This window comes from Tachypleus tridentatus, chromosome 13 (genome assembly GCF_004210375.1).
Source record: "Tachypleus tridentatus isolate NWPU-2018 chromosome 13, ASM421037v1, whole genome shotgun sequence".
Lineage (NCBI taxonomy): Eukaryota > Metazoa > Arthropoda > Merostomata > Xiphosura > Limulidae > Tachypleus > Tachypleus tridentatus.
The window spans coordinates 54870834-54886327 of NC_134837.1; the positions used below are offsets into that span (position 1 = coordinate 54870834).

Below are 15494 nucleotides of genomic sequence, written 5' to 3' on the forward strand. Positions count from 1 at the left end.
AGATGGTAATATATCCACTGAAAGACCAGTGGACTGAGGGATCACTCTATGGGAAAAAATCTTGTTGGGACAAAATAACTGATCTGCAACTAGATTTAAGGCACTAGAAACATGGTAAGTAATGATTGCAATGTAGTGACTGTGAGCCCAGGAAAGGAGGTCCAAGATCTGAAAGCACAGGGAGACTTGGAAGTGGTCCAATTATGATTAGTGATATAAGTGACCACTGTGTGCCATAACCACCCTTCCCCACAGTAAAGGAATTGAGTGAAACACAGCTCAGTAGAAGCTTGACAATAGTAATATTGAGAGAAAACTCCTTGAACAACCAAAGAGTGGAAATCTTCCAGGAGATGAGATAAGCAGCTCAAACCGGATGAAGCAGCATCCCTGACGTGGTCTGGTCTCTGTCTAACCACCAAGCTAGAATGACTCTAATCAGAGAATGAAGAGTAAAAGGGTGGTTCAAGGAATCTTAGTAGATGTTGCACTGATCTAGAAGCTCCCAAGAAAGGGAATGCACAAATCCAACCCATGGGAATGAAAGCTTCCAAAGAACATGACATCCCCAAAAGAGATAGAATATTTTGAACTGTGAGAGAATGTAAGGTGAGAGCATTTTGAACTACCTGTTCCATATCCCAAAGACAAACAGGGGAAGACTAGGCCCAACTGAAGTAGGAATGATGAAACCCCTCCATGGAATAAGGAAATCAGTGAATTGAGGGGTGTTAATAATGGCCAACACTGATGATAATTAGGATTAAAGCACATATTTGACAATGGCAAGAAAAAAATATTCAGACAGAACAATGAGTTTTATGTGACTAATAGTAATGATATGCAATATTCAAACTATTTAAAGATTCCTAGTTAGAGTGCTTATTAATATCAAATTAAAAAAAACCTCAAAACTTACTGAGTCAACAAAATATGTAATATAACAAATATGCAAGCCACTAATATTACATACAAAAACAAAGTAATAATTAATATCCAACTTGAAATTCATCTAAATTATATTAAATGACAAAGGACAAATATCTAACTTAACAAAGCCTGTGTACTGATGATGTCTGAAACTTAATCATTCTGTGTGTAAAGTAGAAAAAAGCCATACAAAAGGTATTTGAGTTGTGCCTACCATGGATATATCCATCATCAGCAATAAGAAGAAAGGAGGAAAAGAACAAACTTACACCAAAGTGAACAACATGGCATAACAGCAACTGGAGCACAGAAGAGAAAACTAATAAAACTACCCATGTCTTGAACATGTAACAAAATCAGAACAAGCTTCAATCAATGATCTAATTAATAAACTGTAAAAGAAGTGGAAGGGCAGACTCCAGAACAGGTGCAAAGTGTGATCAAAATAAGAAAGTGTTGGAAAATGTGTGTCCAAACAGTTCCTTCCTTAATTTTATTCCTACTCAGAAATGTTGTCAAGTTCAAAAGAAGAAGAAACTACCAGCCAAAATATGAATCTAGTTTCTTGTGAACTAAGGCCTGCATTTCTTCTGCAGTCAAAGTCAAACTCAATTCCTGAAAAGTTGTGCCAACAGTGTTTTGACCATCACAGTAATTTTTATAGTCAATATAATGAGCAGTGAATTCATACGAAGACCACTTATAATTCAATAACAAGAAACACACACACAACTGAATACAAATACAGTAAAAAACTGTTGTAAGGAAACTTGAAATGGCCAAGAAGAGAAGCATAACCATAAGTACTAGCCACAGTGAATAAAATATCTAAACAATACTGTGTCAACTGAGAAAGTGTGGATTGAATGGAAATAGCAGAGGGAGCTAACTGCACTAACATAGGTGATGCAACACTATTGGTGGAGACTAGTAACATAAGTACACATTAAAAAATTGCACAGAACTAATGGGGTATATAGTGTGCTGAATATAAAAAAATTGTAGCAATGCTGAGAGTAAAGAAAGAAGACTGAGGTAGTTTTGTGTGAGAAAAAAATATTGGAAACAAATTAAGAGATCCTGAATTAATGGCTGAAGGTTACAAAACATTCTGGTCAAAAATTGCAGATAAATCTGTGCATATGCTAAACCAATGTTTGAATGAAGATAATCTTCTATCCTCTCTCAAAGTGGAATTATCATATGACATTGTAAAACAAAAGAATCAGAATTTAGACCAATCACTTTGAGCAATACAGTAATAGAGTGAAATCTGAGATGCATATAATCGTTATCAATCAAGAGAGTATCTAACAAAGTCAATAACAACTTTCTGTTCTTTGTATTAAAAAGATATAATTTCCTAGGAAACTTTATAAACTGAAAACAAAGTATTTACACTACTGGAACAGCTAAAATAAATGGAAATTGATAATTATTCATTTCTGAGGTAGGAGAGTGATGCCTCCTATACCTAACCCTTTTTTGGTCTTGCTAATCAAATCTCTCATTTCTTCTATATATCAGTGCCAGAATATTCCAGGTATCTCACTCTCAGAAAACCCAAAAAAGCAAAAAGGCATTACTTATCCAGGGTAACATGATCTCGACCATTAGTTGCATGCAAGTGATATAAAACAATATACATTTGGTGGAAGAAAACAGTGTAACTACAAGAGCAAAAGTGAATAGAGCTACAACACAGGTTTTCTGGATAGGTAAAAGCAAATACAGACAAGATAAACTTTAGTGGTTAAAATGGACACAAGGTCTCAAACTTTTAGGATGTATATATATATATATATATTCAATATCAAATACATCATGTATAGCACAGTAATTCTCTGGCAACTTGTTCCTGTCACTGAAGTTTTTTTTTCCTTTCTTTACTTGCTAAGAAACTTTAATACACAGATCTGGGAATCTTTTAACACTTGTACTATATTTGTTTGTTTCTCATTGAAATCCCATGATAGGAATTTAGTTCTTAGAGCTATTGTGATGAAATATCATACATAATACATACTAAACCAAAATAAACTAAAAAAATTAAAACTGTGGATATCTAAGACAATATTTTTCATGATGTGGTATTTGTTAGTGGCTCTTAAAAGTAATGCAAGTTTTTTGCTCTTATCCATCTTTAGTAAACATTCCATGCATACTAAAACCATAACACACAGCTTCAACAAATTATAAATAACAAGTTTACTGTAATTTAATTCAATTCATTAAACAATGAATATCAAGTCTGAATATGGAGATTTTTCTGTTGTGCTTTTTTTATTTTACTTCTCTAAATCATACTAGTTTTTAAAATTAAAACTGTTTAATGGTTCAAGATTTTTTATAGAGTACAGTAGATACAAATCAGATTTAATTCTATTATTTTTGTACTGGCCTAAGGCAAAATCAAGAAGCACATTCAAATAACTGTATTATAATGATATTTAGCTTTGTAATTAAGTTGTTTTTTTTCTCAACATATATATAATGAAATATTTTTAATAAACATTTTGTACTTTAAAAAATGAGATTACTTCATTTATTATCTCAACTCTGCAAAATTATTTTAAATTCCTTTTATCTCCTTTTCTATAACGCATACAGGTTAAATATTAGTACAAGTTCCAATATTAATTATTTATCAGTAACTTGAGTTTTCATATGGTACTTTATTTCACCAAATACTGGATTTTATATATTTCTATTAACATTGCCTATGTTTAGTATAGTGAAACATTGCAAGGCATATAGAGCTGGTGCCTTTAAATTCCAGTTTTATGTGGCATAAGCAGATAGGTATAGTTGGATGGGATGCTAGTTCATCCCTAACAGTTGTTACTCACCATACAGTTGGGTGTACTAGAACAAATAAGGTAAAATGTCCTGCTCAATTACTCAAAGACACAAAAATACTTGAGCTCACAACCATTCAACTTCGAAAACAGAGTGAAAAGCCACTGAGACATGCTGCTCTTTAATGTACATAGGAACCAACAAAACAGTGTCAAAAAAAATAAAAAAAAAAAAAAAAAATAATGGTCGATGAGTCATTTGAATTACTGGGACAGTCCTCTGTTTCTTGTTGTAAAGTAGTAATTATTTTGGAATAGTATTTAGTTTTGTCTCCTTACCTAACAACAGATAACAACAAAAGGCTACTAAGATGATTCTAGTACAAAAGGCTTATCTTATAGGGTGAGTTTAATAGCTCTTAACTCACTCATTGAGCAAGAAGGGTATCTTACTGTAGCTTACAAGATTATAGCAGGAACTTACAGAATTCTTATTCTTATTCTGCAGGTAATAGCAAAAAAGGACAGAAATTTAAGATTTAAAAAACTCATGCTAGCTCCTTTAAAAAAACAAAATTGTTTTCTAACAGGATAATACCTTACAGAATGAGTTGGTGTTGGCAACAGTGTGTGTGTGTGTGTGTGTGTGTGTGCATGGTTTCTTATAGGAAAGCCATAACAGGCTATCTGCTGCATCCACCAAGGGGAATGGAACCCCTGATTTTAGCATTGTAAATCCAAAGATTTACTGCTGTCCCACTGGGGAGATGGCAACTGTGAAAGCCAACACCTTATAAGAACTTCAGAAAGAAATAAATGATTCCTAGAAAAATAAAACATGGATTTAAATTTTTACTTTTTCATAGATGATTGTAGATGGAAAACCTTCAGGAATAAATGGTTTCTGATTGTCTGTAATAAAGTTACTACTTGATATCTTTCTGCTACTATTCATTTTGCATAAATTTTCTTCTTTCACTGGTCATGGTACAATGCAATCACAATTTTCATTATAGAAGTGTGAGGAGGAATGTTTATGCAAAAACATGAAATAAACCATAAACATACATATATACACAATTTCAAAAGGAAAAACACAAAAAATAAATAACAAGTGAATGGGTGTCTTTAGGCTAGGAAATGTGTAACAGGCTGAATAAGATTGTGTACAGAGTTCTAGTTGTTTCAATTAGGGATATTTTACAAAGATAATTTTCCAGAACACAACTTTATACATTGTGCCATTTTATGAGTGAAGAAATAAGAAAACAGTTAACATTTTCCTCAACTCAAAAATGTATTTCTAATGATACATACTTTAACTGAGAATACAGCTATTCCTTGACATCAACTTTGCCTATCTAAGCATTGGTCTTGCATGTTCCAGTTTTTCATATCCCACTTAAATGCCTTTGGCAATATCTGATTTGCAAATGTTTCCACCCTTGCCAAAGATTTCCTCTATCCTGGTACTGTATATAAACACCTCACTCAGATAATGTAGTCACTTTTTCAAGACTTACACTGACCTTTAGTGAGGAGGCAGAGTAAGAGTGTCAGCAGAGGTTATTATTATTTAAAACACATTTTCAGTTAAGAAAAATGTTAACTTACAAAACATACCATATGCTGACAATATAGCTAGAATCCCACACTGAGAAAGTGGAGGGGCTAATTCCAGGCTTGGAATGACAGGATCATGCATGCTGTACTCAACCAAAGGAACAGAACACATTTAGTGTGGAACTTTGAACACTCATTGTCACTCCCCAACTAAGTAGACAAGGAATATTCCACTTGTCCCTGGAATTATGGAGAGGATGAGTAATATGTGCTCAACCAAGGACCTAGGATTGGACCACTTTGTATTTGCAATTATAAAGAGATAGTGGACCTCCTACATGGATAATATACAACTTTGATCATAGAGAATAATCATGGCAGTCCATGATAAATATAGTAATACCATCTGTAAGCACCTAGATGGTCTTATGGAATACCTCATTTTCACAGAACCTGTTGCAACCAGTAGTAAGAATAACCAGATCAGTAGCTAGTATGGAATTGGATTGAGAGAAACACATCTGTTTGAGCAACACTCACCACAAAGTGGAATCCAGTGAAAGCAAGGGAACCTGGAAAATAGAAGGATAAGATAGTGAGAAAAGTACCCTCTCCTCCTTACAGTCCAGCAGATGTTGTTAAAACGAATAAGGGTTGGAGAAAAATTCTCAAAAAAAGTTGCCAAAGCACATAAAGAAATGAAAGAAAAGTACTGGGAGAACTCTGAATATCAGCTCATAAAAATCCCCACTGAGTAAATGAAATGATCAGCCAAAATCAAGTGGGCTGAATCTGCTGAGATGTAACTCAGAACATAAACCAAATATATAAAAGATATTTGGGAACCAACCTCTAAGAAAATGAGGAAAATCAAGATAAACTGCAGAATTCCAATGAAAACTACAGTCAAGACGATCACTGCAAAAGGAGCAAAGGAGAGTCACATAACACTTCTAGGCCTAGCACACCAAAATAAATGATCAGATTACCAAATTGGATTTATGAGAAGCCAACAGTAGTACAGAAAAGTTCCAGAAAACAGAATCCAAATTTTCCCCATGATCAATAAAAAAGGCAATTCCAGAAGCCCTAGGAGAAAACACATCAGGCCAAATGATGTTTCCATCTCTCAGTGGATAAAAAACATGGACAGCTCCACAAAAAGTAAGCATCCTACTGTAGAGAGATGCTATATAACAAAGGAGGAATATGGAAGGTTGGATTAGCCACCCTGCTGACAACAGTAATAGGGGAATACATCAAAAGTGTGTCATCCAAGGAAGCAAGGGATTCAGTGCTTTTCTAATATATGTTTAAAAAAAATATTTTTTTATGTATCAGCTACATATGAAAGTATGAGCTTGCAACTAATTCATACAGAAGCACTATACTATACCGTATAAAATCAATAATCACTTTTACAGACGAAAGCACTGTTGGGAAGAATCCGGATCACCAGTCTCAAAATGCTTCCTTTTTTTTTTTTTTTGAGTTAATTTCAGTATTTTTCCCACTAGAAAAGGCTTTATTTCTAAGTAAAACATTTTTGTAACTTAATATATTCTTTAAAATATAAAATGCTTCTTACATGAATAACTTTCTAAATAAAAAAATTCAAATTCATAACTGTATTTAAAAAACAAACAAATCTTGAATATTGTTTTTGCCTCTTCTATGGCATAAAGGAAGCAATTACCAGTTTGTCTTACCTCAAAAAAGCAAAACTGGAACTCACTGAAAATTTATAGTCTATATATTAAATTATTTAAATCACTAAAATTTAAGCAAACTTTATAAATAAGTTATCAATTTTGTAATTACTATTTTATAAAGTAAAATGTACAATAAACAAATAAACAGAATAACAAAAAATAAATACAGTTAATTTTCTTGCAATATTTGGAAATTTTTGTTTTTTCATGACAAGCACCTCATGCTCATGACTGTTTGTAATCTATCTGATGCCACATGATGTGCAGGTTCTTCAAGTATTATATTAAATCATACTGTTATCTTTTGTACGTGTAAATTTCTTGTGAAGTGTCACCCTTCATATTGAATACAGATTAAAAATACAGGGTGTTCGGAAAGTCACTGTGCAGTTTTGCAATCATATTTTATTCAGTCTAATTCAAGCCAGCAACTGATAGCGGTGTTTAGAAACAAAATAAGAAGGATCCAAGCCAACAGGGGTCACTTTCAACATTGTTTATAACTGTCATTCATGTTTACCTCCTGTATTCTATATTGAAACATGTCTGTTAATAAATATATAAGTGCACAGTGACTTTCCAAACACCCTGTATAATATAAAAAATTGTAACTATATTATTTAAAGCTTATTAGCAAACAAGTTTGGTAAAAAGAGTGTCAGTGATAAAGAAAACATAATCAGAAAAGGTAGACCAATGAAAGCTCTAAGCCTGACTGGAAGAACAAATCAGTGCATTCAATAATTCAGTGTGAACCAATATGACAGGACATCTTGGTTAACTGTTAGTCCTAGCTTGCAGAAACTTTTCTGATGGCCGTGTTTACTTTTCAAGAGAGAATCTGGAACATGGAACTCAAGGAGATTTGATTATTTAAGTAATATGCATAAAGAAATTAAAAGACATGAAAATTCCTCCAGTTATATATTTTCAACTTTAGGCCTAGCTAGACTGATAATCATGAATTAAATTTCAACAGAACAGCCAACATAAAATAAATGTACAAATGCAGAATGAAAAGGTAAAGAGGAATAAAGGCATATTAATCAACATAATGTAGAGAATGGAATTAACATATAAAGTAACTCACCAAATATGTCTTCTTGTTTTATCTTTAATTGGAAATACTTTATCTTAAATATGATTAATGACTACCAAAAATTAATTTTATCTTTATTGACTGTCCTATACATTTTATCATAATCTACCTTTTATGCTTTTGCTGCTTCCCCATCAGGACAAATCACTGCATGCCCCCGAAATGCATACCCACAAATATCAAATCTAACTTTTTTTTTAATTATACTTTTACTGAAATCCACAAGGCAACACAAAAATTGCAATCCATAATGGAACGATGTGTAACACTTCAGAGAAAATAAAGACTAACACTTTGTTAAGAAAGAAATATTACATTATCCAAATGATGTGCTTATATACAGTACTGGGATAGAAAGTGCATTGATGAGGGGGAGAAATTTACAAGTTAGATATTGCCAAGGGCTTTTAAGTGGGATATAAAACACTAGAGTATGCAAGACCAATATTTAGATTTGAAAAGCCAATGCTGAGAAACAGCTATATGTGGATGGAAAGCATATTTTAGAAATATCTTTTCTTTGATATTATGCTATAATTTGTACAGTTGAATATTACTATTTTTCATGAATAAGCTTTTAGGTATAACCCAACCATTCAGAGGTTGTGAGTCATGTTTTATCAAAATAAAGAACAAATTCCATCATGCATGTGATCTTTCTCCAAATCTTCTATACTGATTAAAAATTTTTATTTACTTTATATGGTCAAGAAGTATGAACAAAAATATATAAATTTCATGGTTTGTTACTTTTCACCTGGAACTAAATATAAGCCATGTAATGCATCAACTAATGAGTTTTATTTTAGGGATGGAACACCATCTTATGAAGTTAAACTTTTCTGAAATCAAGACTGGATGGGATTCTAAATTGTAAGCATGATTTCCACTCCATTTCAAATTTTAACCTCTTGATGGCTACAGGAATGACCATGAAAAAAATTTGGGCTGTATTTACTAGTATTTAATAATAAATACTGATATACTAATTCATTATTAGATAAAATATTGAGTGGAAAAATACTGTATTTAAAATCCAAAGGGAATAAACAAACAACACCTGTTTACTAACAAGGTAGTAAAACAATTGATTAAAATATTTAAGAGCCTGTGATACATGTTGCCAACTAAATGTATTAGCTGCCTGACAACATGTTTAAATTATTTTCTTTTTAAAAGTTTACTAATGAATTTCTTGATGAAACAATAGCATTCGATGTTTGGATAAGTAAACAACATAAAACCAACATTAGAATTCATTAACTTCACAACTTAATAGAACAAAATATTTGGTTTTATATTTTATTTGTGAGTAATATTTGATGATCTGTCAATGTAATAAAAATAAAGAAATTTTTCATTTTGAGCTGAAAGATAATTATCATATAAGAAAAATATAAATTAAATAAAACAACTATTTATCTTGTAAACCATTTCCTGGATTAATGAGCTCACATTACACCTGTTGCTCTTCTTTTTCTGGATGAGGCAATAAAGTTACTGGAGAGGAATACTTGATAGCCTCCTCATAACTTGGTGGAAGGTCCTAAAACAAAACAGATGCACTGATGTGCTCATTAAGAAAATAAAATACCTAATTAAGACAATTTCTTTAGCTAATCAGCCTCGAGTTCATACTTTCCTCTGTTTAGAAGGGCCCCTTTCCTCTTTAAAAACATAAAGACATGTATGACTTTATACTAGTAGGAAGAAGAGTGCAAAGTTGTTAACTGGTATCAAAGATACTTTTGAAAATCTTCATAATGTGTGTGTTACCAACTATATCAAGAACATAAAAAATATTAAGCAAATAAATTTTGCTTATGTAAAAAGTTAAAATTTGTGTCTGAAATGTAAAAATTACATAGAAATATTGACAGGCAATGCTTCAAACAGCATATGATCATAATGTTTTTTTATGCTTGTTAATTTTGATAAGATTATTTCAAACTTTAAAAATTGTTTCACTGTAGAAATTGTGTAGAAAATTAACATTTTTCTAAATTAAAAATGCATTTCCAACAACACTTACCCCTGCTGACACTTGTAGCTATTATTCGACCACTAAGGTTTCTTCTTTGTCCATCTGAGCATTAGTCTGATATTTTCTTGCTTACTCCATTCTTTTATACTTCATTCAATTGCACTTATTGAAATTTATCTCATGATACTCTCCATCTATCTCAATGTGTTTGTCATGGTACTATATATAAACAACTCATTCAGGTAACTTTTGTCACTTTTTTGAGACTGATATCATCCCAGCCTCTGACACTGGCTCTTAGTGGGAAAAAAGAGCAGGAGAGTGTCAGAAGTACTATTGGAAATACACTTTCAATTTAAGAAAATATTAACTTATTAACTTTTAAACCATACTTACCTCTTCTGTTACTTATAGCTATAATCTCACATTGAGGAGGTGGAAGGGCCAATGAGGGCATTATCCATATAGAAAGCATCTGTATAGATCATGGGAGGGTACTAAGATAAGAGTAGTACATCAAGAACATGTACGCTTTTAATCCTGAATTAATTCTTGTATTCTGGGTAAAATTTTACATAAGTGATCATCACTATAAGCCAGCTGCAACCAGATAGCTAAAGTTCCGACATTGGTGGTTGGTGCAATTGGACCATGTTGTTTTGTACAGATATTCTTTTGATTGGAGATCAACCTGTAGCCATAGGGTGATGTGTTCTGAGCCACTGGAATCATAACGATAAAATAAGCAACACCTAAGCAGACAAATCTTTGACACCTGAGAAAGCCTGCCAGGCAACACTTCAGGCTTAGAATGATAGGATCACCTATGCCTTACTCAACAAAAGGAACAAAATTAATATGGTCTGGAATTATAAACATACATCTTCACTTCAACATGCCCCCAGAATTATGGTGAGTGTGTGAAAATAAAAATATTCAACCCTCTGGATAATCTAGCAGAAAGAGTTAAGATAACTATGGAGGATAGGCAAAAACTTTCAGATGAAAAAACTGTCAGATCACACAAATAAAGTGAGATTAAAAGTATTGGGAGATGTTCACATACAACTCTGCACAGTGACTTCCAGTGGGCAATTTGACCAGGTTGCAGAGGGCATAGAAAATAGAAGTCTGATTACATGTGACTACTGGAAGATATCTCACCTTCAAAATGACCCCAAATTAAAGGTAAAAGTGCAGAGAACTAAACATTCACTGAACATGAGCAAGATCAAAATCTAACTGGACATAGCGAGAATGAATTAGCAGATGAACTGGAGAAAAAAAATGAACCCCTTTCCTCTCTGATAGAGCATTAGGTAAGAAGAACTGATTTGAAGAGATGAAAGAATGAGCAAGTGATCTGTGGACAAACAACACAAAGCAGTTCAACTAGTGGTGTTTGTAGGTCAGTAGACATGAAAAAATAAACCTGCAGATAAAGGGGATACATGGCATAAGAATAAGGCCACAAACAGGTACACAGAAAGAAAACATAACTTATATCTAACTGTAAAGTAACTGGAATTGTTATTTAAGACCAATGCGAGGAATCTGAGAAATACTGAGGATTCACAAGTTGTCCCAGTAATTATAGGCCTGCTAGTCTTACATCAGTTGTGGGAAAAGTTTTGTGAAGTCTCATAAAAGATACTTTGCAAAATTTAGAATTTTATCAAATAGTCACCATGGTTTCACTAAGTGAAAATCTTACCTTACAAATCCTTTGAAAATGTTACTGTACAAGAAGGTAAGGATGTAGATTTGGTGTATCTAGATTTTCAGAAAGCATTTGACAAAGTGCTACATAAAAGGCTTCTAAAGAAACTCATTTCTATAGGTGTGGGTGATAAATTAACTAACTGGATAGAAGAGTGTTTGATGGAAGAAAGCTGAGGGTTGTTATTAACGGAGTTCAGGCAAATTAAATTAATGTTGTAAGAGATGTACCTCAGGGTTCAGTATCAGGACTATTGTTCTATTTGATTTACACTAATGACACAGATGAAGGAATGATCAATATATTACTTAAATTTGTTATGATATCAAGGTCTTGCATGTTGCTGGCTATAAAGAGAATGCTGCTGCTTTACAAAGTGATTTAGATCATTCAGTGAGTTGGACAAATAAATGACAGAGGTGTTTTAATAGTTTTAATTATGATAAATGCAAGGTATTGGATGTAGGTTATCATAATTTGAATTATAAGTACAATTTGGATGAGGACAACCTTAAAAGTGTCACAAAAAAAAAAAAGGATCTTGGTGCAATGGTTGAACAGTCTCTTGAGCCATCCAAGCAGTGTGCTGTTGCTAGTAGTAGGGCAAATAGGATTTTAGGTTATATCTACGTAAATATTAAATACAAGCCTAAAGAGGCTATAATTCAGAGTATAGATCACAGGTTACATCATGTTTGGAATAGAGCATTCAGTCTTGGGCTCCTTACAACAGGAAAGGGTTCAGAAGAGGGTTACTGAAATGGTACCTGGAATGAAGGGCTTGTTACATGGAGAGAGATTAAAATCATTAAAATTGTTTTGTCTTGAAAAAAGAAGAGTTAGAGAGGGATCTGACTGAAGTGTTTAAAATAGTAGCAGGAATCAATAGTACTGATGTATCAATATTTTTCATACTTGATAGCAAAAAGTAAAGAACTAGGGTACACAAATATAGATTTAGGCAAGGCAGAAGTCATCTTTAGCTAAGACAATTTTATTTTTAAATAGGGTGGTTGGCCTATAGAATGGATTGCCTTCTGCTGTTATGCAGGTAGTAAATTTGAGTGAATTTAAAAGAATGTTTATTACTTAAATGAATGATAAGGGTTGGCTTTACATTTTTTAAAATTTATTTATTTAATAGTTTTAATGTGGCTCAGAGGATGGACCAAAACATTCCTTGTTGTCCTCAAACATTGTGTTATGTAGTTGTGATAATCAAAATAGTCAATAAGGTCACTGTAAACAATGGTGATTGTGAAAATGGAAAGACCTCTGTGAAAGAGCCAAATCAAAAACCAAGTTATGGTGGACACAACTGGCTGGAAAGGATTCAACTTCCTCACAGTACAATATTGTCAATATAAATGTCATTACCTTCGAGAAAAGTGACTTTTCGGCTAAGAAGGAATTAAAACTGGTGTATATGAACTTTAATAATTAAACCATGTGAAAAGTAGGATACTTTTTTGCCAGAAGTTTCAGCTTCTGGATAGATGGGTACACAATATCTGATTGTGGTTCTTCCACAGAAACAGCTTAAAAAGAAGTGGAAGAGTTAAACATACCAGAAGGGGCTGCAGAAGCAGAAACCCAGGTGTATCTGCTAATCTGTTGTGATCAACATGATCTGACAGTGGGTTAGAACATCATATTTTGCACCCTGCATAATGTAAGTAGAAAGAAGGTTGAGAGTGAAAATCTTATTGTGTTCAGATGAAAAACATTTATTGCCAAGGAAAAAAAAAATGAGGTACTGAACACCAAACTGCCAGTAGTTGTGTGATCCAATGAGAGGCCAAGCCACCAATTAGAGTTGTTAAATGAAAGGTGATCTTGCAGTGCAACATCTATTCTGTTGGGAGAATCTGTCTTCTATCATATGCACCACCCAAGGAACATGGCAAGCTAGAAGGGCAATAAGATAAGACTAATTTTGAGAATGGAGGTCTCAAATTTGAGAATAAGGAGCTCTAGAAGACATACCCCCTTGATAAAAAACACAAGACAATGCTGTGGAATAATTAGAGTGAAGCCTCATGATTTACCCCTTAAGGAGTCCAGACTATGAGAAATTGCCTGTTGAAGAGTAAGGAAGAAATCACTGTGTAAAAAATACTCAATGCCCATGCATACTACTCTGGAATTCTTCATACTGTTCATAAGCATACCCTATCACTGAAGAAAGACATTTGCAAAGAGAATGGAGCTCTGTATGAGGTGGCAGTAGAGGAACCCAATTTCTAGGAGCATTCTGACTTAGCCCCTTGAGATCGAGGCATGAACCCCAACTAAGGAAACTGGGAAATCAGATGTGTATAATTTCAATAAAAGAAACTGCTTGTGTTCTTGTCCCACCAGTGCAATGGGAGAAGGAGAAATGCATAAGAGTGTGGCTTCCAATTCTGAAGATTTGAGCAGGAAGGGAAACATCTGAGCCTGACCAAGAGACGAGATGAAAAAATAAAAAACGTCCAGACTGATGCCATGTTGAATTGGAGCAACAATAAATTTGTAGACCCAAAATAAAAACCTGCCTAGGTTGTATCTGAAAGCAGAAGTAAATGTGATGGTCTAACAATTGATGAGGTGTTGCCAGCAGTAACTAATCATCCATGGAATAGTGTGTGCATAATATGATGGAAGGAAGGGGATGAGAAAACTCATACAATAAAGCAAAACCAATGCTAAGCCTATGGAACAATAAAGGACTCCAAACTACAGTACTTAACCCTTGTGCACCACAAATGCTGATACTGGTGAGACTCCAAAGTGCAAAAACAAAAAAGATTGAGGATTGGTTGGTTGATTTGGCATTTTATGGTGCAAAGCAACTAGGCTATCTTGCACCAAATATCCAGTAACAAGTTAAAATTAAAGTAAATTTATTAAAATTAATAAAAAGGATTCAAGGTAAAGGTAAACCAACACAAAGTTTTTTGAATTAAACACTTAGATAACATTAAATCCAATTTTTTATCTAGTTTACAGCAGTAAGAGAGAAACTACAGTAATACAGGTTTTAAATGACTTTCTGTAGCATAATTTTAATTATCATAACTTGCCAGGATGACAAACGAGCAAATTCAAACATCACGTTAGTCACCTGAAGTTGGCCTTACCAGTCCTAATTTTGAGTTATTTGACATCATGGCCATTTTCTAATTTCATACTGAACTAGTTCTTAAAAAGGAATCCTATTAAAAGAAAGGCCTAATTTATGAACTGAAAACTTGTATAGCATTAAAAATCTCAATGGCCTTTAAAAAACTAAAACAAAAACACATTTGTAAAGTGAACAGTGTCACCATTGCCAATGGCACTATCCAATGTTATGAATAAACCTTGGGACAAAAACATGTCTAAAATGATGCCATTGTTGAGAGTCATAATGATGGCAAGACAGTGAAATGTCACACAGACAACACACTGGTGCATCAGTCCCAGATAAAAGAAAATGATGAGTTAAAAATAGTGATCAATGCAGTAGTCTAGTTAGAACAACTTCCTCTTTCCAATTCTTACAAAAGCAAGACAAAGTCAAATAGAAAGTTCTATTTGGAAAAACATGTTTTCACATTGCTCACTGCAAGTCGACTGCCAACTGGCATGCAGCCAAGTTTTGAATACAAGACTATAGTCCATGTATGGAATACGCACAGCAGTGATAGCGCCAGAGCAGATAGAT

General features: G+C 33.3%; 1 protein-coding gene across 7 annotated transcripts in view; it reads right to left on the minus strand.

Annotated features, from left to right (window-relative positions):
- LOC143239831 (uncharacterized) overlaps positions 1 to 15494 on the minus strand; it is a 55531-nt gene that overhangs the window by 11255 nt on the left and 28782 nt on the right. For 5 of the 7 annotated variants that reach the window (XM_076481393.1, XM_076481386.1, XM_076481389.1 and 2 more), the window contains exon 7: positions 9565 to 9648. The exons of 1 other annotated variant lie outside the window; for it this stretch is intronic. In XM_076481393.1, the coding sequence (XP_076337508.1) occupies positions 9565 to 9648 (84 nt within the window). Of the gene's footprint in view, positions 1 to 9557; positions 9649 to 15494 lie in introns of all 7 variants that reach the window. One more of the 7 variants, XM_076481388.1, reaches the window with a different exon arrangement.